The sequence below is a fragment of the Vombatus ursinus genome, unplaced genomic scaffold (genome assembly GCF_900497805.2).
Source record: "Vombatus ursinus unplaced genomic scaffold, bare-nosed wombat genome assembly UNPS02001419.1, whole genome shotgun sequence".
NCBI lineage: Eukaryota > Metazoa > Chordata > Mammalia > Diprotodontia > Vombatidae > Vombatus > Vombatus ursinus.
In genome coordinates this window covers 21,234,265-21,258,216 of record NW_020941197.1, presented here as the reverse complement: position 1 = coordinate 21,258,216, position 23,952 = coordinate 21,234,265, and the positions used below count along the sequence as shown (strand labels likewise).

At 39.6% G+C, this 23,952-nt stretch overlaps 1 protein-coding gene across 1 annotated transcript in view; it reads right to left on the bottom strand.

The window, feature by feature from the left end:
- Window positions 1–23,952, bottom strand: part of PLCXD2 (phosphatidylinositol specific phospholipase C X domain containing 2) — a 100,072-nt gene that overhangs the window by 22,987 nt on the left and 53,133 nt on the right. The window contains exon 2 of the mRNA XM_027865789.1: window positions 2,331–2,791. Coding sequence (XP_027721590.1) covers window positions 2,331–2,791 — 461 coding nt within the window. The remainder of the gene's footprint in view (window positions 1–2,330; window positions 2,792–23,952) is intronic.

The following is a 23,952-nucleotide window of genomic DNA, read 5'->3' as shown; positions in this document are numbered from 1 at the left end:
ATTTAATAAGGTAATTAACAGCACCCTGATAAAGATTATTTGACTTCTAGCTGACGTTGAGACTGAGACATAAGGGGGCTCTTGAGTTTGTACAGATGGTGGTGGGCAGTGATGAGGATGATAGTCAGCCACACAAGTTAGGAGGCAGAAGGAATACTAATGGGGGAAAGAGAGAGGACACCAGAGATGAACTTTAGCTATAGCTCTTGCTGGCTACGCCATTCAAATTAATTTGGAATGCCAAATAGGTAAGCAACGCCTATTCTATTCTGGGACTTGTTCACCTTGGTCTCTATCATAATTCATAGTCCAAGGGGATCCCTAAAGCTGCTTTAGGGAGCAAATTTTGTTCATGTCCAATATCTTAGACATGTCCTTTGGGTAAACATATCCATGTGGCTTTGTTGTTTTTCTGTCATTTTAGTCAGGTTCAACTCTTTGTGAGCCCATTTGGGGTTTTCTTGGCAAAGATAGTAGTTTGCCATTTCCTTCTCCAGCTCATTTTACAGATGAGGAACCTGAAGCAAACAGGGTTAAATGACTTGCCCAGGGTCACACAGTTAGTAAGTGTTTGAAGCTGGATTTGAACTTAGGTCTTCCTGACTCCAAGCCTATCAAAGTCTGCTGTGTCAACTAGCTGTCCTATGTATTGCACTGGCCTTTAAATTTTTTTTTAAATTACAAATAATGCTAGTATGAAAATCTTCAAACATATAGCTATTTTTTGTTTTTATTTTTGATCACATTATTAGGATATATTCCCAATAATGGAATTATTAGGTAAAAGTGTATGATTGTTTTTGCAACTTCTATTATGTATTGCTAGATTGTTCACCAAAGAAATTCTGTTTGTAATGCCACTAGCAACAAATGAGTGAACCTGACCCAACCTGCCAGTACTGGGTTTCATTATCTTTAATATTTTTTCAACCATCTGATTGGAATGAGGTACAATTTCAAGGTTATTTTAATTTGCATCCTTTTTGGTTCTTTGTTGTTATTAGTGAGGTACAATTTTTTTCAAATGATTATGAATAATTTATAATTTCTCTTTTCATATTCCTTGACCATTTGCTTTGATGTTTATATTAAACCATCTGTGTCAAAGGGGACAACACTTGGCATATGTTTTCTATTTCAAAAGGAAGGGGAAAGGTTAGAAAATCAAACCCTCTCTGAATATCACTGCTTTCAGTCTCATTACAGCATTCTGTCAATGTCCTTATGTCAACCTAATGTGACCCTAGGTTGCATATCGCTTAAACCCAATGTCCTAAACACGTCCAGACCTATGAGTAAACAGATGTGTGTTGTCTATGAATCTGGGGGGCAGCTGGGTGGTGCAGTGGATAGAGCACTGGACCTGGAGTTGGGAGGGCCTGAGTTCAAATACCGCCTCAGACACTTGACACTTACTAGCTATGTGACCCTGGGCAAGTCATTTAACCCCATTGCCTAGCAAAAAATAAACAAAAAAACTAAATCTGGTCTCAGATACTTACAAGCTGTGTTACTCACATTGAGTCACTTAACCTCTGTTTGTCTCAGTTTTCTGAACTGAAAAATGGGGATGAAAATAGCATCTACCTTGCAGGGTTGTTATGAAGGCTCAAATGAGATAATATTTGTAAAAATGTTTAGCACAGTGCCTGGCATTAATAGGTGCTATATAAATGCTTATTCCTTTCTCTCACCTTTCCCGTGGGGTAGCCATAAGAGTCTGGAGCACTCTTAAAAGCTGGTTAACTAGGGTAATGTCTAGAAATGGGTGAGATAGTATGGAAGAATACTTTATTATTTGTCATTTGTTAATTGTACTTGAGCCTAGCTCTATGTGGCTAAAAAAATGTCTAACCAAAAACTTACCGTAGAGGTCAATGACCTCAGAGAGATTCAAGGGAAGCCGGATGGCTATATGGTGTGCTTGGAGTTCATCCAGTGCTTGTTTGGGGTCTGCTCAGGTCTTGTTTTGGTCCCACCCAAAGCTCATGTTTTGAATTCCCCAAATTTTATGAACACACCTGTTAATACACATCTCTAAGTGCCCTTCTCAGGACGCCACCTACTGCCTACATAGACCAATCAGGCAAACGTCCTTATGTCCTTGTCTGAGCCCTATATAATAGAATCTCACAAATATTCAGCAGAGAGCTAACCCTGCTTCTGGCCCTCTCCTCTGTCAAATGACCAAATAAATTTCTTTCTAAAACTATTTCAGATTTTGGGGTTCGTTCTTGTGACTAAAATATGGAATAGCTGACTTTTACTGAAGGAGTGGTCCAAGACAGATACTATACCCCTCTAAACACTACTCAGTGTCTTCTACCCACCTGGCATTTTTTCTCCCATAGAGTATTCAGGGTCACATTCTCCACTCTCTCAGATGGGAAGAGCTTGGTTCCAAATGCCTCCTGGATCCGTTGAATCAAGTATTCATGGTGGACATCATCCATGGCATAGAAGTGGTTGAAATCCAGGAAGACAACTTCTTTGGGGTGCTGTGTGAGGAAAGAGTCGATCTCCATCAGCCCGTCCCAGACTCTGATGCCAAAAAGACCATGGATGAAGTAGATCTCCCGGTTAGCATCACCAGGCTTGGATGACACACGCAGGTCAAAGTAGCGGATCCCTGCCTCTAGCTGCTCCCTGAATGTCAGGTTCTGAGTCACAGACCATTTCTTCATCAGCTTTTTTACAAAGGAGACCCTGGCAAGACGCTTGATAGCTGGTGTTTGGTCTGGTCCCACGGGGGACTTTTCATCTACCCAGTAGCTGAAAGAATCATGGGACCCTAAAGGAAGAAAGAATAAAACAGGTGATAAGTGCTGAAAGCAGCAAATTTGTAATTCTCATAGTCAATGTGTTTCCCTCCCCACCAGAGGGATAAAAGGCCCTGGCATCTCCAGCCTTGTAGTCAGGAAAGCCTGAGTTCAAATCTGGCCTCAGATACTTGCCAGCTGTGTGACCCTGGATAAGTTACTTAACACTGTTTGCCTCAGTTTCCTCATCTGTATAATGAACTGGAGAAGGAAATGGCAAACCACTCCAGTATCTTTGCCAAGAAAACCCCAAATGAGGTCATGAAGAGTTGGATATGACTGAACAACAACAAGCAATCTTTTCTTCTCCCCTCATCCACCTCCAATCATAGGAGCTAGAGATGGAAAGAACTTCAGAGATCATCTAGTTGAACCCTGTCTCTTTACACATGAAGAAACTAAAGTCCGGAGAGATGAAGTTCACTTTCACAAAATCACATAGGCAAATATGCAGCAGATCTGAGATAGGATCAATGACCTTTGTGTCTAAATATGGTGACCTTTCTACAATGAATGAATGAATTAACGAATGAATAAGCAATTATTAAGTGCCTACTATGTGCCAAACATTGTGCTAACACTGGGGGAAAGGAAGGGAATAATCATTTATGGGATACCTACTATGTGCTGGGTGCTGTGCTAAGCATTTTTACAAATACTGTCTCATTTGATCCTCACAACAATCCTGCAAGGGAGGTTCCATTTTCATCCTCATTTTATAGTTGAGGAAACTAAGGCAAACAGGTTAAGTGACTTGTCCAGTGTCACTTCTAAGAAGCATCTAAAGTTGGATTTGGACTCAGGTCTTCCTGATCCAAGGCCCAGCACTCTATCCACTGAACCACCAACTGCCTCTGGGAATAGAAAAAGTAGGATAGGGGGCAGCTAGGTGGCACAGTGGATAGAGCACTGGCCCTGGAGTCAGGAGGACCTGAGTTCAAATTTGGCCTCAGACATTTGACACTTACTAGCTGTGACCCTGGGCAAGTCACTTAACCCCATTGCCTAGCCAAAAAAAGAAAAGGAAAAAAAAAGAAAAAGTAGGATAGTTCCTGCTCTCAAGGAGCCCCCACTCTTATTGGGGGAGACAACACATAAAAGAAACTGCTTCTTCAGAGACAGACTGAAAAGCCCCGAAATCTTAACAGAGCTAATGGTGAAGGTCAGAGATCCTTAGGTTACTATGGGAGGTAAGATGACAGTACCAGATATCTACAGAGCACAGAAGCAGGGCACATTGTAAAACCTAGAGGATCTTAGGAGGCAATGGAAGGGAAGGTGGTAAAGCCTGGTGGTCTTCTGTCTCACTGGAAGGAATGAAGCTGGGGACTCTCATTTTATCCAAACCATATGAGCAGTCAAGCAGCCCCGTGAGTTCTGGGCAACTAAGGGAGGGGGGAAAAGGGGACTAGAGTCCCTGTTGGGGGTAGGTCTTCCAATACCTCTATTGTCCAATATGGGTTCTGTTGCAAATGCCAGAATTTCAAAAGGCATTTTGTTAATAAAGGTTATACTACTTTGAACATTCCTGGGGGATTGGAGGGGGATTTGTAGTGATAGAGTACCTTTATCTTAAGGCAGTCACAGCTCTTATTCTGATAGATAAGATGGCCTGGAATAACACTTGACTTGAAGTAAGAAGATACAGCATTTTTAACCTTTTATCCCTCTCTTTTTAAATTTTTCTTAAGAGATAACTCTCTGGGCAAGGGATAGAAGGAATATATTGGTAAATGTAGGTGACATAAAAACAGAAGATACTAATAAATAAATATACATTAAAAAATGGAGATGTTTACTTGGTTATTCCAGACTTCTTTTTTCTACCAGTGAAATCCTTGTATTCAATTCAACAAAGATATCCACCATTTGCAAGAAATCATGCTAAGTTCTTAGACTGCAAAGGTAACAGTTTCAATGTTCATTTCTCACAAGAAATTCACAATTGAATAGAGGAAATGTGGCCTGTTCACAAATGAGCACAATATAAAGTAGAGTGTAATAAATGAAAAGTAGAAATCCTAGGAAGGCGATATAAGAAAATATGGGGAGGGAATGATCACTTTTAGGTAGGGGGTTAGAGTACTTCATGGAGGAAATGTCAGCTATGCTGGGCCTTGAAAGAAGAGGATTTCAATGTGAAAAGATTTGAACCAGATATGTTCTTAGGTATGGGGGACAAGAGAGTATAAGGCAAATCTAGTTGTATACTTTGGTTGAATGCAGAAAATGGACAATAGTATTAGGAGATAATATTGTGTGTATGTAAGGTAAATTGTGGAGGGTCTTAAATGCTAGGGTAATAAGTTTATATTTTATTCTGTAGCTGACAGGGAGCTATTGAAGGTTTTGGGGCAGAGGAATAAAAGTGTCAGGCTTATGAATTAAGAAGAATATCTTAACAATTATGTGATGAATGGACTAGAGAAAGGAGATACTAGAGGTAGAGACACCTTAAAAACAGCTATTCCAGTGGTTCAGGTGAGAGGTGACAAGAGGTTGACCTAGTATGAGTGAAGAGGTGCTATGGAAGTAGAACTCTTAGGACTTTGGCCACTGACTGTTGCAAGAGTGACATCTATCTGATACCTATCAGGCTAGGCTGGTTTTTCCTTAAAAGGTTTCAAAACCATTGGTCCAGGGTCCCAAGGTTCAAACCACTATCTTATTTTTCTAGTACCTAAATGCAAAAGTCAGCCCATAAGGAGTCAGAAACTGTCCTCAGGTTTGACCAGTATTTCCAATGAAGAGGTAGGGAATCTATATTTAACTGAATCAATGCTGTATCCTTGATGAATATTCTGTCTATTCTACAGTTAAGCAAACCTCTTCTTGTCAATCGCAAAACAATTTATGAGTCTTATTTCATTCCTCTTCTGAACCAGAACAACCAGACTGGCTTGAGCCACTACTACTATACCCCAACAGGAAAGGGAAAGATTAAAGATGACTCATAAGTTTCAAACTTAGCTTAACCGATGGGATGGTGTGCCATCAAGAGGAAAAAGGGAAACTGAGGGAAGAGACAAGTTTTGGAGGGAAGATCATGAATTAATTTTGGGACATTCAGATGGCAGTGTCTAACAACAACAGGCAGCTAGAAATGTAGGAGAAGGGCTCAGAGAAGAGCTTCAATTTTGAGATAAGGTTTTGGGATCGATCTGCCTAAAAAGTTATGGAAGTTATGGAAGCAAATGAGTCACAAAGAGAGTGTAGAGTAGAGGCACAAAACAAGAGGACTGAGGACAAGGCCTTGGGTGACACCAGCCCTTCAGGGGCAGGAGGAAGAAGATCAGAAAAGAAACAGATGTAAAACAGTCAAGGAGGGAGAAAACCAAGGATAGCAATGTCTTAGAAGCAAATGGAAGAGAGCGTTAAGAAGAAAAAAATCAATAACTGTGTTAACCAGTGAAGAGAGGTCAAGGAGTATGAGAAGTGAGGGGAAAAAAAAGTATTGGATTTGTTAATTAAGAGGCATTTGGTGACCTTGGAGAGAGCAGTTTGAGGAGAGTGGTAAGTATAGAATCCAAACTATAGGCGTTTGAAGAGTGAGTAGTTAATGAGGCAGTTGATGAAATCAGTAAGGATAAACTATTCTTTCTATAAGTTTAACAGTGAAGGGAAGAAGAGATTTAGGACAATAGCTAGAGGGTGGTGGTGGTGTTTGGGTCAAAGAAAGGTGGCAGTGTTTTGGTTTTTGTTTGTTTTGTTTTGTTTTGTTTTTTCCCTTAGGGTAAGGGCTGTTAAGTACGTTTGTAGACAGAGGGGAAAGAGCCTACAGTCAAGAAGATATTGAAGATAGAACAAGATCTCATAAAAAATAATTAGCCAGGGGCAGCGAGGTGGCACAATGGATAGAGCACTGGCTCTGGAGTCAGGAGGACCTGAGTTCAAATCTGACCTCAGACCTTTGATACTTACTAGCTGCATGACCCTGGGCAAGTCCCTTAACCCCAACTGCCTCTCCCCAAAACAAAAAATAATTAGCCAGCCAATAAATAAGCATTTATTAAGTGCCTACTATATGCTAGGCACTATGCTAAGCACTGGGGATACAAAGAAAGCAAAAAAAAAAATCCAAAAGTTCCTGCTCTCAAGGAACTCATATTCTAATGGGGAAGACAACATGCAAACTATGTACAAACAACATATATACATGATAAATTAAAGAGAATCTTAGAAATAAAGCACTAAAAGTAAAGGAATTTGGAAACACTTCATACAGGAAGTAGGATTTTAGTTGGGACCTGAAGGAATCCAGGAGATTAAAATGAGGGGTGAAAGGATGTCAGATAGGAGGAACAGCCTCTGAAAATGTGCCAGATTAGGAAATAGAGTGTCATGCAAGGAACCAAGAAGAGGCCAATAATCTCTGGATCACAGAATATGTTGAGGGGATTAAAGTATAAATAAGATTGGAAAAGTAAGAAGGAGTTACCAAGTGCTTTAAAAGCTAAACAGAGGATTTTATATTTGATTTTGGAGGTAATACGGAGCCCCTGGAGAAAGAAGGCAAGGATTGGCAAGAAGAAGGCCACCTCCTCTGCAACTGAAAAGGTGAAGGTGAGAAGGGAGGGAGGACGTAGAGAGGTGTACAAAAGGGGGAGATAAGAGAGTTCGCTGTGGAAGATCTCAGTGTTCTTAGTAAAGTTCCAGGCCATCAGTGTAGAATTGAGAGACCTGAGAGAGAAGGTTCATTGTAACCAATCTATGAAAACAAATCAGAAATGAACAAAAGAATTGCCATTTGCCAATAAGGGCTCACCTAAGGAGGGATAGCTCAGCATGGATAAATGAATTTTCCCAAAAGTCCTCTGGAGCTTAGATTTAGGAATAGAAATTAGTAAGGTGGGGTCAATCCCTGCTTAGGGACTGCCAAGTGTGAACAAGATAGAAACAAGAAGTCTAGTGGTTCAGGGGTGGAAAATGTCTCATTGCTAGTAGACTATGTTAATTAGTTGTGAAGGGAAGGAAGTAAAGGTAAAGCAGAGAGTATGGATTTTTAAAGGTATTTTGGGACATTATGAAGGTGAAGAACAAATTGGGGAGAAGAGAGGAAGAGAAGTGGAAGGACAGGAGGCTATGATAAAGGAGAATTTCTGATTCCAAGAAATTGAAGAGAGAACAATTTAGAGTAATACTGAGGTTTGAGGTGGCTAAAGCAGAATGAAAATGAAGGCTATTGGAATAAAACAGGTTGCTAAACTGAAAGTCCAAGATATTAGAAGGGACCAGAGTAGCGGAGGGAAACCTGCAGCCTCGAGGCCACACATAGCCCTCTAGGTCCTCAAGTGTGGCCCCTCTGACTGAATCCAAACTTCATGGAACAAATGCCCTTAATAAAAGAATTTGTTCTGTAAAACTTGGACTCAGTCAAAAGGTTGCACTTGAGAACCTTGAGGGCCACATGTGGCCTTGAGGCCGCAGGTTCCCTACCCCTGGGCCAGAGTATTTAGTAAATGAATATTAAAGACACTATCGACAAGGGTAGAGAAATGTCATTTACATAGCAGCTAAAAGGTTTAGTCAATGAAGAAGGTGAAGTTGTGGCATTAGCAAAGATTTAGACAGGATGATATAATCAGATGGTAAGAACTTTGAAGAAAGAGAGGTGTTGATTGACTATAGGTATAGAATGGGAATATCAAAGATCTCAAAATAGTAACCAATCAATGCACAACAAGCATTTATTAAGCATTTACTGTATGTTAGGCATTGGCTATTAAAATAAATCAGTCAATCAATCAATCAATCAATCAATAAAACCTACATTTTCCTTCTTGTAGGGAGCATCCCCAGCAAGGAACTTCCTTTGCCAATGCGTATCTGTACTTTCTCTGGTCACTAAGAGGTTAAGTGATTTGTCCAGGATCGTGAAGCCAGCAGCAGAATAAGAATCCAAGTCTTCCTAAATCTAAGGTCATCTTTCTCTCTGTCCTCACAATCCAAAAACAAAATGATCACTGCTCTTTAGGGGTCACTGCACCTTCTTGCAGGGAAAATACCACATACAGTGAAGCCTGCTGACTGCTCTTCTTGATGCTTCGAAAATGGGACCATGAGAAAAGAAAACAGCTGATGTTGGGGATGGTAGTGAGGATGGAGTGTTTTCACCATAAGGTTGGGTGAGTTCAAGGAGGAAAGAAAGTTCGGTAACAATAGAGAAGAGTTTCCAGGAGGGAGGAGAAGCCAAGTGATTAAAGATTAGGGAAGGGTAGACTTGAACTCCATGGGGATAGTATAGAAAGAGGTGTATTATATGCAATATTCTTAATAACAGGGACTAGGGAAGCAGGAGGCCGGGATTTACTACCAATGCAGCAGGAAGGGGGATAGAAAAAATAGGAAGGAGATGGAGAAACAAATCAGCCTCAAAATTCTAATTAAAAAATGGAAGTGAAATATCCATCACAGATCCCAGGTGAATGGTGTGCTTAATTGCAGAAGGGAAAGAGAGAAGGCCGGAACACAATTATGGCAGGGGTGGGGATGGGGGAGGCCACTCTCTCAGTCAGGTTTGATGGCAACAGAGAAGAGCTTGAGGGTAACAGGATGATGGGAAACTGTTACACTTCCTCACCCAGAGATACATTATTAATACATTAAAGCTTCCATGAACAACCAGGTCTCACTTCTCCTTTATGGATTTTATTAATAGTGCAGCCATACCATACTGGAAGTAATACTTCGTTCAATTCAATTCAACCAGCATTTATTACTGAACGCAGTCTTTCCCTGGGCATCAGGGAATACACATTGCCCCAGCACAGAGAGAAGAGGAACTCCCCTCTGGTATTTTCTCTTGGAGTTGTGCCCATGCCCCTCCCCAGAGAGAGAACTGTTGATGACCTTCAACACTTTTTCTAAGTGTCTGAGTCATGCACTAAAATGTGACACAATGAGACTCTCGGGACCTGTTCTGGATGCTCAGGGACAGCACGTGATACTCTGTGTAAAATGAACAGGATATAGGAGATGAAGGGTGATGAGTGTAATCATTCACAGAGAAGCACTGGGGGAGGGAAGGAGAACTGCTTTTCTCATCCTTCTCCACACCTAGACCAAGGAAGTAATCTCCAGAAGTAGGCTAAATGGAGCCCGATCCTTGACTTGTGGGTTGGCCAATCCAGCCACATGTTTTCAAATATTAAACAGGTTGTAAGTGGCTGTGCTTTGTAAGCCTCTGGTATTTCAAATCAGTCAATATTGATTGATCTGCCCAAAGCATGTTCTTGTTCTAAAAGGGAAAACGTTTAAAATGATCTCTGTTTAGCATCTTTAACCATTTCTTCAAAGGTAAATTGAGGCAAAAAGTTAATTCCCTACAGATATGGGCGGATAGACACAAATATAAGCCTAAGAATTTATAATCAATATCCAGTGAGTTGTTAGCATTAACATCAACAGTTCCAACATTTTCCCAAAATTTTCTCCTTTTTAAAGATATTTTATTAGGATATTGAATTTCTCAGTGAAAACAATATTCTTTCCTAAACGTGAGAGGACAAAATCTTCCCTCCAGCCAAGACAAAACCTTCCCTCCACATTTTCTCCTTGCACGCACTAATGTATTATTTCACTCCAGGAAGGAACCACTTCTTTTTGGCTGCTGGCCTACATATTCCCAGCTACACAGTTTTCCTTAAAAGTGGCTCAGGGGACAGTTTTGCACAATGCAAAGTACCTGACAATTGTGTGATGAAATCAGCCTTTGTTGTTGTTCGGTTGTTTTTCAGTCATATCCAACTCTTTGTGACCACATTTGGAGTTTTCTTGGGCAAAGATATTGAAGTGGTTTGCCATTTCCTTCTCCAGGTCATTTTAAAGATGAAAAACTGAGGCAAATAAGGTTAAGTGACTTGCCCAACGTCACATAGCCAGTAAATGTCTGAGGCCAGATTTGAACTAGGAGTCTATTGAACAGATGAGTCTTCTTCACTCTAGGCCCCTCACTCTATCTACTATGTCACCTAGCTGCCATCAGCCTTACTTCCCTCCAAAACGATCACCTCAACGTTCAGTCTTCAAGAGACTTCCTAGTGCCACTACCTAATCTTTCTAGAGCTTCTTTTCCAAACACCCAAGTGTTTTCCAAACACTTGAATCTTTACTCCTTTCTTAAATATTTATTCCACCATAACTCAAGTTTAGTCACCTCTTTATGGTATCAAAAAAGTCCATACTGTGAGGGAAATAGTATAATGATAACTGATATTTATATAGTTCTTTTTAGTATTTATAAAGCATATCAACATGCATTATTTCATTTAATTTAATAAGTCTGCAAAGTAAGTGCTACAGGTATTATTTATCTACATTTTATAGTTGGGGAAACTGAGGCTCAGAAAGACTAAATGATTTGTACAACACCACAGTTCTAGTAAGAGTCAGAGGTGGGATTTGAACCTTTTTCTTTTCCGATGTTAAGAAGGGCACTCTACCCTCCATTCTACCACAATGCCTCCAAACAAATTGTAATGAAAACTACAGGGAGTGAAAGTCAGGATATCTGGGTTCTAGTCCCAGCCTAGCCGCTGACTGGGTACATGAACTTTTAAAGGAAAAGTCACTTTATCTTTTTGTGTCTATTATCTCACCTGAAAAATAAAGGGGGATGAACTAGAAGATAGCTAAAGTCTCTTCCATGTCTAGGATTCTATGATTCCCTAAAATACCAAGACACAGACTCTCTATGAGGAGTTAGATTACAGGCACAAAGCCCTATCTGTCAAATTCAATTTGACCTATGGTAACACAGTGCAAAGCTTTTTACAATCATCTCAATTTAGTTTCACTTCCACAGTCTTCTCTCATATTTATCTTTAGTTGAAATGATGACACACTCTCTCAATTTTCCTAGTCACCAATTCAATTCAGCAAACACTGATTAAGCATTTACCATGACTAAGATATCTAGATATTTTCTGCTTTGGTTTTCTAGGTATTAATTAGTTCAGGTTGGACTGCATTTTAGGGGTGTATTAATGCTCCAGTTACCAGGGGGCTGCCTGATCTCTGATCCACACAAATCTCCTTTAATTAATCTTTCTTTCTGGGGCACACCATCCTGGCCAGGTCACATGTGCTACTCTGCCTTTTCAAGTCTTGCTTTTGGTGATCTTATACAACTTTCAGGGTCCACTGTAGCTTTCCTACCTGAATGACTCTTGGATATCTCAAACTAGATGTCCTGAAGGCATCTCACATTTAACACGTCTAAAACAGAACTCATTATCTTTACCTCTAAACTATCTCCTCTTCTGAACTTTCCTGTTACTGAACAGGCTACCACCATCTCCCAGTTACCTAGGCTCAAAACCTAGTCCTCATCTTTGACTCCTTACCCTCATTCACCCCATGTATCCAGTTTGTTGCTATGTCATATAATTTCTTCCTTCACAACACCTCTCATACAAGTCCTCTTCCTTCCACTCACACAACTATCACCCTGGTGTAGGCCCTCATCACCTTACACCTGGTTGTTCTTTTTTTTAGGTCTTCCTGTCTCAAATGTCTACCACCTCCAGTATAGTCTCCACTCAGCTACCAATGTGATCTTATTAAAGTGTTGGGATGACCCCATCCTCCCCTTTATTCTGTTCACAGCTCTTTTCATTAGACCTAGAATGAGAACAAAAGGGGAGATCCTGAGATGATGACATCTTGGGATCATGAATGCTGGTGGGCACAAATTTTCCACCCCTCTAGCCTTAACCTTTTTCTGTTCCCTCTCTAACAGATTTTGGCAAATTTATTCTGAATTTAGATTTTAAAAAAGTATTTGCATACATACAGCAGTTTACAAGAAAAAAATTGCATATGAAATTCTTCATGTTACTTTCAAAGCTATCCTGCTTGTCTAAGCCTCCTTCTAGTTCTTTGCTGCCCTCACCTATGGACCTCTGGGTCAATCACTCCTCAATCATTTCAGAACCTGGCTCACAGTTTTCTGTACCTCAACCCCTTCAAATACTTAGTTCCCTTAGTTCCTCACTTTCCTCTGTTAAGAAGATGGACGTGGAATTTAATAGTTGTTCTCTGGAAACATCTGTTTTTCTTTTACTTAGAGCTCAGCTTTCTTTTAGGGATCTTTTCATTTGCATTATGAGAGTGATTGTGTACATTTTTGTGTTTCTCCTTATTTTAAGCTTACAAGTTCACGAAAATTTTCCCAATGTTCTCTGAATTCCACGTGAGGTTCATCTTCCTATACCATGTTTTGGAGACAACAATGAAATTCCTCCCCTCCTTCCCCCTTCTATTGCTCTCTGGGAAAAAATAAAGGAGATATTTTGGATGGAACACTAGATTAGTCTTTGTTATTCCCCATGCACAGAGACTTTTCAAGTCACCTCTATACAAAACCAGCCAGCATTCTGGGAAACTTACCCCTTGCTTACAATTCCGCAACCCCAAAGCCTTGCCTTGTCTTAGCTTATACGTTTAATAAGTCTAAAACTATGAGATTTTCTGTGATTCTCATTTTGGTTGGTGGTAATTTTCTTACCTTTCCTTAACCCCATCTCCCCATTATAAAGATTATGAATCGGAAGGTTTTTTTTAACCTCCATACACAAACTTTTAAGAAGCAAACATTTTGCTTATTTTTCTCCATCTCAAACCTTAGGTTTATCTAAATTCTTTACTCCTTTAAGATATGTCCTTGTCCCCTTCCAGGCTTTTATTTAGTCTGTCAGTACTATCTCAAATCTTCAAAGTTATATTATTTTGATTTTGATCTTGAAACCATCTGGCATGTGTCAGAAGTCTGCTTCTGTTACATTTAGGTTAAAAGTCCTCTCTACCATCCCCCTGTGTGAATGAATGAATGAAAAAGACATTTCTTACACATTTATTATGTGCTAGGCAAAGTAATGTCTTAGGAATGTCTCCTGTCCTTTGACTGGTTAAATCATCATGGCTTGAGTATAGGTAAGGCAAATTAGAAAACCTTGCTTTCTTTATTATCCCTTTTATTAGGTTGATTAGATAAGGTCACTTGAGGTTGATCAAGGCCTCTGGCATCTGGGCTGGGCTGGGCTAGAGAGCCAGGAGTTCAGTAACAATGTCCCATATTCAACACTCATCTAAAAAAAAGATAAAGCAAGAAGAATTTGAGGGAAGAGAATTTTGAATAGAAAGAAGTTAGCAAGTCCATTGCTTACTACTGTGTGATGTATTGTAGATCCTATCAGATAGCACTACTTTTTGCAAATATGCTTTAGCTTGTCAAGCAGTTTTTCCAAACTCTTACATGAAGACCTAGTCTCCCCTATGATAAGACTATGGATCTCCTTGAGAAAAAATTAATTCAGTATTTGCCTGTTTCAAATATTAAATATGAAATTATATGTGCATCAAAAAATAGTATGGTCGTTACTTTTCAGTGTGAAAATAGGTTTAATTTATTTTATTTTTCTCTAAAATTTTCCTCTGACCTCCTTTATACTGGGGGGAGGCGTGAAGCAGGGGAGAGTGGTACAATCTTATATAACCCGAGCTGAAATGTATAGATTGTGTTAATAAATTTCAAGCCTCAATATGGAAACATGTTTTGTATGACTTCACATGTATAACTGAAATCAAATTGCTTGTTTTCTCAAGATGGGGGAGGGGCAAAATGAACAGAGAGAATTTGAAACTCAAAATTTTTCAAAATGAATCTCAAAAAAGTTTTACATGTAATTGGGAAATATTTGATGAAATAAATAAAAAATAATAAAAAGAAAATTTCAAAAATTTCAAGCCTCAAAGTATTCCATAGTCAAATTAGTTAGGGAATAGTATAGTTTGGAAAACAATGTTATTGGCATGAGAAAATAATCTGAGTCATAACAACCAGTTGGGTAGTGACAAGGAAGAGTTTACATTTACCTAAGATATAAATGTCTTTTTTTTTTTTTTTGCTTTTGTGTTTCTAAGAGAGGAGGTTGGAGTGCAGTAGTCACAGCTACAGCTAATGAGTGAACTTCACATTTGTGCAGAGTTTCCTAGTTAATGAATGAAGGACCATCTATGAGCAGTCAGAATCAATCAATCAGCACACATTTGTCAGTCCCCTATACTTTGTGATAGGAACTGTGCTCCTTGTTCAAGATACAAAATCAAAAGAGAAATAGTTCCTGAACTCAGGAGAGTTTACATTCTTTCTGTATATACTCTATCTAGCTTTTTACACAAAGGGGCAGCTAGGTAGTACAGTGGATAGAGTGCCGGGGCTGGAGTCAAGAAGACTCATCTTCCTGAGTTCAAATCCAACCTCAGACATTTCCTAGCTGTGTGACCCTGAGCAAGTCACTTAACCCTGTTTGCCTTAGTTTCCTTATCTATAAAAGGAGAAGGAAATGGTAAGCTACTCCAGTATCTCTGCCATGAAAGCCCCAAATGTGGTCACAAATAGTTGGATGGGACTTAAATGACTGAACAACAACAACAACATACACATAAACGAATACAAAACAAATACAAGGGGAAATAAGCATTCACAATTAGGAGAAATAGGCATTCATAAATACAAGGTAATTAGGGGAAATAGGAGGGGGCATTAGAACTGACCTTTGTAGAAAAATAAGGATTCTAAGAAGTGGAAGTCATGAGGGAGGTCATTCCAGGCATGGTAAGCTATCTGTGCAAAGACTTGGAGATGGGAGATTGAGTGTCATGTATGAGGAACAGCAAGAAAGCCAGTTTGGCTAGATCATAGAGTTATGAAGGAGAATAATGTATAAGCTTAGAAAGATACATTGCAGCTAGATCATGAAAGACTCTAAATAGATTCTTGTCCCTGCTCCATCACGCACACACAGTGTGACCTTTGGCACATCACTTTTGGCTCAAAAATTTTTGGAGTCAGACAAGGCCTTAGAGATAATCTAATTCAATTTCCTCATCTTATATATAAGGGCAGTGAGGCCCATGGAATTCAGTTTTCTGATTAATGTTATATAACTAGTAGGTAGTAGAGCTAGAACCTCTGGAACTCTGATCCTCAGTTTCCTAATCTGTGCAGAGTGATAATAATACTTGTGTAAGCTACCTCATAAGACTGTTGTAAGGATCCAATGAGATAACATATATAGAAGCATTTTATAACAAAATGTTATAGAAATATAAGCTACTCCATTTATTGAACTTGCTGTGTCTTTTAACCTTCCATTTGAACACATAGACACTCAATACTCAGGATAACCTTCCTGTTTTATTCCCTAAAGATAATCCTGTCTCCTTGCTCTTACATGATGCTGTAGATCAATTCTGTCTGACTTCCCTCGTGTCCATCAGCCAGCTCACTTTATATATCCCATTCTTGACCAGTGGCTGACATGCTAGGTCATCTTATTTTTTGTTTTTTATTTTGCTCCTTTTTTTTGGAATTAGAAGGAATTTTATTTTTAATTTATGGAATAAAACAAGCATTCCCATAACATAGTACAATTTTTAAAAAAAGATGATTGTATACAAAACTACAAATCCATCATATACAACTTGCTATTCCTTCTAAATATACAACAAAGTTAATGTGTAAATTTCTTGTTTTTTTTATCTTTTTTTTGTGAAGTATGGGGCAAAACATTGAAAAAAATGAAATCAGGTTACCTCAATATAGTAAGAATCAAAGATAAAAAGGGGAAAGATTTTGAAGAATGAGATTGAGGAAGAGAGAAGAGACTAGAGAACCAGGGAACAAAAGCAAGAAAGCGGTAGAAAAAATGATCAAGTCCATGACTAGCTTCATAAAGGTGAGGGTGGGAAAGGGCAGTGCAACTTCTTGTCTATATCCTCCCCCTATTCCCCCTTCATGTGTCTTGTTACAATTACAGATGATTCTTTTATTACTGATAGCCAGACAAGGATATTTATATTTACTAGCAGTGTTTGTAATAGTCATTTAGTCAATAAGCATTTATTAAGCACCAACTGTGTACCAGGCACTATGTTAAGCACTGGGAATACAAATAAAGACTTTTGTTGTTTGTTCTTTTCTCTTCTCCCTCTTTTTTTTTTCTTTTTGGCTAGGCAGTGGGGTTAAGTGACTTGCCCAAAGTCACACAGCTAGTGAGTGTTATGTGTCTGAGACCGGATTTGAACTCAGGTCCTCCTGAATTTAGGGCTGGTGCTCTATCTACTGTGCCACCTAGCTGCCCCCTTGTTCTTCATTCTCAAGGAGGACCATGACATCAGTTAGATGATGCCATGACATGCAAGTGAATTGGATTTAAGTGAGGGAGGGCTGTGCAAAGTCACCAGACTCACTATCTCCTCCAGAGACATCTGGGTCCAGTGGCAAGATATAGATCAGGATGACTGGAGATGGCCCAAATACAGTGGGAGACCTCGGACTTTTTAAACTAAGGTCTTTTATTTCTTTTTTTCTTTTTTAAAAATTAATTTATTTCCCTCCTGCTAAGGTCTTTAACAGGTCTCAGTCTGATGAGACAACACCTATTCAATGATTAAGGCTCAACAAGAAATGAGGCAGAGAATGGCCTCTTTACTGAGTCAAAAAAAAAAATCAATCTTGGAGGGGAAGGCCCTAAGGGTTTTTGGCCAAAACAGAAACAATTTCTATTTAGATTTACTTTGAGCCAATCAGGCTCAATGACCAAATGGGGCTTGACCTGGGACCTATTGTTGGCTAATCAATGAGAGACAGTGATTGGGGTTTAAGGCATGGTTGTTAAGGAAAAAAAAGGTTTCAGAGAGCACTGGGAATACAAAGAAAGGCAAAAATCATAGGTAGCCCCTATTGTCAAGGAGTTCTCAATCAAACAGAGGAGACAATATGCAAACAACTATATACAAACAAGCTTTAAACAAGATATATTGGAGATAATTTATAGAGGTAATATATTAGAATTAAGGGGGATAAGGAAAGACTTCCTATAGAAGAGAGGAGGGTCAGCTGGGTGGTGCAGTGGATAGAGCACCAGCCTTGGAGTCAGGAGCACCTGAGTTCAAATCCGACCTCAGACATATAACACTCGCTAGCTGGATGACTCTAGGCGAGTCACTAAACCCCAATTGCCTCACCAAAAAAGAAAAAAAAAAAGAAAGTAGGACAATTACTTATAGAAGAGAAGATTTTAGCTAGCACTTGAAGGAAGCCATAGAAACAAAGAGGTTGAGATGAGGAGAGAGAATTCCAAGTATGAGGAACAGCCATTGAAAATACCTGGAATCTGGAGATAAAGTGTCTTATGCAAAGAACAGCAAGGAGGCCAGTGTCATTACATGGTATTAGAAGACTGGAAAGGTGAGGAGGCTGCAGATCATGAACAGCTTTGAATGCCAAACAGAGGATTTTATATTTGATCTTGGAGGTCACAGAATGAACGCCTCTGGAATTTATTGAGTGATTGGGGCAGGGACAACATGGACAGACTTGCATTTTAGGAAGATCATTTTGGCTGCTAAAGAGAGGATGGACTGGAGTGGGAGAGACTTGAAGCAAAGAGACCGTTTATTGTTGTTGTTCAGTTGTTTTCAATCATGTCCAACTCTTCATGACCCCATTTGGAGTTTTCGTGGCAAAGACACTGGAGCAATTTGCTGTTTTCTTCTCTGGATCATTTTATAGATGAGGAAGCTGAACAAACAGGGTTAAGTAACTTGCCCAAGGTCACACAGCTACTAAGTGTCTGAGGCCAGATTTGAACTCAGGAAGATGAGTCTTCCTGACTCGAGGCCCAGCACTCTATCCACTCTGTCATCTAGCTGGGAGACCAATCAGCAGGCTATTGCAATAGTCTAGGCATGAAGTGATGAGGGCCTGTACTAGGATGGTGGCAGTATCAGAGGAGAGAAGGGGCTATATATGAGAGATGTTAGGAAAGTAAAATCAACACGCCTTGCCAACAGAATAGATATATGGAGTGAGTGAGAGTGAGGAGATGAAGATGAAACCTAGGTTGGGAACTTGGTCAACTGGGGAAGATGGTGTTGCCCTTGACAGCAATAGGAAAGTTAGGAAGAGGGGAAGGTTTTGAGTGGAATGATGAATTCAATTTTGGACAAATTGAGTTTAAGATGTCTATGGGATATCTGTTTTAATTTACCCAATAGAGTCAACAAAGAGGTTAAAACTGGATAAGTAGATTTGAGAACTATCAGCATAGTGGTGATAATTAAATCAATGGGAGCTGATGAGATCACCAAGTGAAATAGTATAGTAGTAGAAGGGAAGAGGGCCTAGGAGAGAGCTCTGGTGGACACCCATAATTAGCATTTCCTGGGTGAAGATCCAGCAAAGGAGACTGAGAAGGAGTTATCAGATAGGTAATAGGAGAACAGGAGAGAGTAGCTATCCTGAATATCTGGGGAGAAGTAAGTATGTTGGAGACAAGAGTGATCAGTATCAAAGGTTGCAGAGGTCAAGAATGATGAGTATTCAGAAAAGGCCATTAGATTTGGCAATTAAGAGATCTTTAGTAACTTTGAATAGAGTAGTTTCAGTTGAATTATGCGGTCAGAAGGCATCTATTGTAGATAGTCTACTCTAGGAGTTTAACCATAAAAGAGAGGAGAGAGATGGGATGATAGCTAAAGGGTAAGAATAGATCAGGTTTTGGAGTGCTTTGGCAAGGATAAGGGCCAACTATATTAAGGGAGAGGAGTAAAGGCAGAGATCCTAGCAGAAAGTTTTTGGGTTATGTGAGTTGAAGAGGAGGAGAGAAGAGGAAAAGCTTGGCAAATAGCCTCATTTTTTTTTTCAGTAAAGTATGAAGTGAGGTCTCTAATTGAGAAGGTGGACAGAAAGGGAGCTATGAGAGGCTTGCAGAGAAATGAAAAGGTTTAGAATACTCACTACAGTGAATGGGTTAGTGAGTCGATTAGGGAGGGTACCCAAGGAGGGCTTTGCAGGAGTAAGGACCCAGTTGAGTTATGTAATATGAATTTTATTAGACCTAATCAGCACAGTATCATAATTGTTATGGAAGATTTCCATTTATAACTGTTATAAATGATATCCTGATCAGAGGCCAAATGAAAGAAGAATTTCTTATGGAAGATGAGGCCCTCCATGCCTTTCTGTTCATGGATAATATTTTGCTGATGGTATTGTTCCCAGAATAACATAAAGTCTGATCAACAAGATTCATGACCCCTCCAAAAGCATATATTTAATAAGCCATTCCAGAAAAGCCAAATTAAATTAGAATCCTTATTATCCACAGATTATCATGCAATTGGCCAGGAAGTCCATAGAAACAGTCCATCAGTATACCTGTCTTACACAGGTACTGTTGATGGACAATGAACTGAATAGGAGGTAAAGAGTGGTCTGGATTGTATTTTGAAAATCATGGAGCTCTTTCAACCCTGAAGCTGCCCCCTCAAACAAAAACTCTGTTTTTAACACCAATCGTCAATTTAATCAGTAGATAGATACTTGATCTAGAAAGTTATGAATTATGGTACACCAAAATCTCTAAAGTATCAAATTACAGGTTATCCATAGAACAGTGGAAAGATTTCTGGCAGGTGTAAATATCCTACTGCATATTGCCAAGGGTGAAATGCATGCAGGAAAAAATAGCATAAAATATATCATTCAGGAAATGTATGATTGGAAAAGGAGGTGGACAGATGATATAATGGAGAGATTACAGATGGACAATTATAAGTGCTACTATGGCTATTCCAGGATGTTAGTGTATTTAGCACATTGGAAAGATCCTCTATCAGAATTTATGGAAAAATATGACCAAGAATATTACAGGATGAGAGGTATAGATGAGTTCACACCTTCACAGATGGAGGGAATATACATCAATGGTATTTCAAATCCATAGAAATATTGAAATACACAGAGAAGGAAACTGAGGCACAAGGAGATCAAGTGATTTCTTTAGCATCATACAGCTACCAAATGGCAGAGCAGAAACTCAACCCCAGTTTGCTAACTACAAATCTAATGCTTTTCTCATTACACTTTTCCTATTATGCCTGTCAGGGACCACTTTAGTTTCTATGTTCTCTCCTCACTTGGGCCAATACTGAAGAATGGGAGCCAATCTAGTTTCCTTTTTAAATTTATCTTCACACTATTCCTATTACATTCCACCCCAACCAAGAAGCGCAAATACACCAAAGGCTCTTTCGTGTCCAACAGTCCTAAGGTCAGGAACTGAGGGCATTTTTAGGTCAGGATACTGACAAACAGTGAAGTATTAAAATTACCCTGTCAATTAAAATATCACTAGTTTTTCTAAAGAAAAAAAAAAACACTGGGACATTTTCTACTGGAGAAACCTAGTTTGAGAATTGGTGTCTTATACAAGGTGTCCCAAAAGTTGTACTGCAGTTTTAAGGTTTTAAACTACACTGAGACTTTTAGAACATACTGTATTTAGATTATATAACACCAAGGACACTGTAAGACAAAGGCAAAGAACTGGAAGAATAATGTCAGAAACACCAAAGTACGGAATGAGTGGAAACGTGTGGACAATGAAAAAAAAGGCCTCTTATTGTTGTTTTCATCTCTGTCAGTGATGATATGATTATCCAGAAAGGGTTTTACAGGACCTGCTCAGGGCAGATGATACTAATGAAGACAAAGTGGAATTACTCAGATCCATTTTGCTGTCTATTTTACTCTCCTTATCAAGAAAAAAAAGATCAACAGAACTGAAGAGAAAAAAAAAAAGGATTACTCATTGGTTAAGAGAAAACTAAAACCCAAGAGAAATAATAAGATTACTTGGCCCAGATTAATTGTATTCCAGAGTGTTAAAATAATTTGAAATTATATTTGATGGACCATGTCTTTGAGGAAGCTCAGATAGTTTCTCAAAGAGGTGTTACAGAACTGGAAAGAGACAAATGTTATCACAATTTTCTGTAAGGTGGATTCTATAAATTCTAGGCTACCAATATTGATGGAGGCAGTTAGGTGACTCGGTGGATAGAGTGCTGGACCTGGAGGCAGGAAGACCTGAGCTCAAATCTGACTTCAGACACTCACTTGTTGTGTGTCTCTGGGCAAGTCATTGACCTTTGTTTGCCTTAATCCACTGGAGAAGAAAATGGCAAACCACTCCAATATCTTTATCAAGAAAACCCCATACAGGGTCATGTTAAGTCAGATGAAACTGACCAGCAACTAATTTTGATGTCCATCTGCAGATATGTGCTAGAAGAGGTTAACAAACTGATGATCATATACACTACAAAGGAAATTCAGAGATTATTAGGGACCATCATGAGCTCATTAAAAACAAGTCATGCTAAATATGCCTCATTTTTCATTTTTTCTGTTTTCTTTTTCTCTACAGGGTTAAGAGAATAGTAGAAGAAGAAAGTGTTATAAAAATAATATATCCATAATCGGGGGATTTAAAACTTAAGATATTATGTAGCTAACACTTTAATTTTACATGTGACCTGGGGCTCAAAGCACATTTGCGTAAAATTCTCCTCATAGATGGAGATTGATTACTCAATGCTCCACACTTACATGAGGGAAGAATTTAGAAGAAGAGGGAGCCTGGTCTTCTGGCTTCCAGATTTGAGAAAGAAGATAGAGGGTTCCAGATTCTTTTCAGATCCAGGAAGGGAGAGAAAGACTGAGAGGAAACCAACATGTAGAGGAGCGGTACCTCAATCGCGTTCTTATCACCATGATGAGATTGGGATCTGGACCCCAGAAAGGAAAAACCCTGGACTTTCCCACATGGCCAAATCTCTGGCATTCCCCTGGGAAATGACGGGGTTATGTGCGCATTGAAGAGGGTTTCATTCGGTTTCAGAAGCTGAGACCTTTGCCACTAATAGTTTTCCAAAGCCTCCACATCGCTTTTTTGATCTTATTCAGATGCATCTTTCCTCCCTGGCCCTGAAAAGAACCTGGCTCTTGTTTGTCTCTCTTTGAAAGCCTTAGCCTTACCTTTTAATCTTATTCAAATGAGCTTTCCTTCCTGGCTCCAAAAAGAACCTGGCTTCAGTTTGTCTATCGGTCCCAGGAAAACCTTAAAGTTTTAGAAACTCCCTTATTTCCCTTTGAAAGCACCTTTGAAGAAGTTTGTCTACTGGTCCCAGCTCCATTCGAAAGCAAACTTCCCCCCTTTCAGCTCCCTTCATTATCTATTCTCATTGTTTATTACCTTCCAAAGGGACCCAACCAACCCCCCTTCCTCTGGCCACCCTTAATCCTAGCTAGGTGCCATGAGGTCTAGGACACAGGAGTTCTGTTTACCTGAGCTTACTAGCCACTCCCATCCAGATCTCCTTAGACCCCTCCTCCCATCACTCCAAACTGCTTGGCCACTCCTAGACCCCTCCCTCAGTCTTTCTGCACTTAAGATTCACCCCAGCCCCCATTCAGATGCTGGGAATTTCTCATGCCTAGAGGCTGAGCTGTTCTCAAGCCCCCTTGACCTTACTGAGCATCACCTGGCTGACCACCTTAGCCCCCAGCCCCCATTCAGAAGCTGAGAACCTCTCACACCCAGAGGCTGAGACTCTCAAGCCCGCTCATCTTCACAGGTGTGATCTGGCCTATATGCTTTATCTTTAATAAACTTTTTCTCTGGCTGGAAGAAGCTCTGGGTTGAATTCTTTCAGGCAGATCCACACCGCGATCTGGGGCTTTTTCCCAGCACTCAAAACCTCCTGCGATCTTGGGGTGCCTCTGTGCAACTAGGAACACCCCAAAACCCCCCACCTCTTCAACCAGGTTACTACCCTATAGACTTTAGGGAAGGAGTTTCTTTTTGGGTGAGAGCTGGTACTCTCTCTTGGTTGAGGGGAGATATCTACTTCCAATGGGAGAACTCATTTACTCTGTGCATTGTTTGGTATAAAGGTGATTGATACCTTCTCTGATTTCTGTTTGCTATCAATGTGGATAAATGATTTTGTTTCCTATTTGCTGCTTGTGTTCTTTGTGGAACTGGTTCTTGGTGGGAAGAGAGTCAAGCTTTGAATAAATAGCTTGGGACACCCCTTCATTAAGGGATAGCAATCGGAGCTTAGCTTGAACCTAGAAATTATTTCCCTTAGACTAACAAACTATGTCTATGTATTTGTATATGTATATGTATACGTATATGTATTATATATTTTGCCTGGCAGTGAGAGATGGGATGACAAAGATATATAATCCTAGCCCAACTTCCTTTCTTTGAGGAGA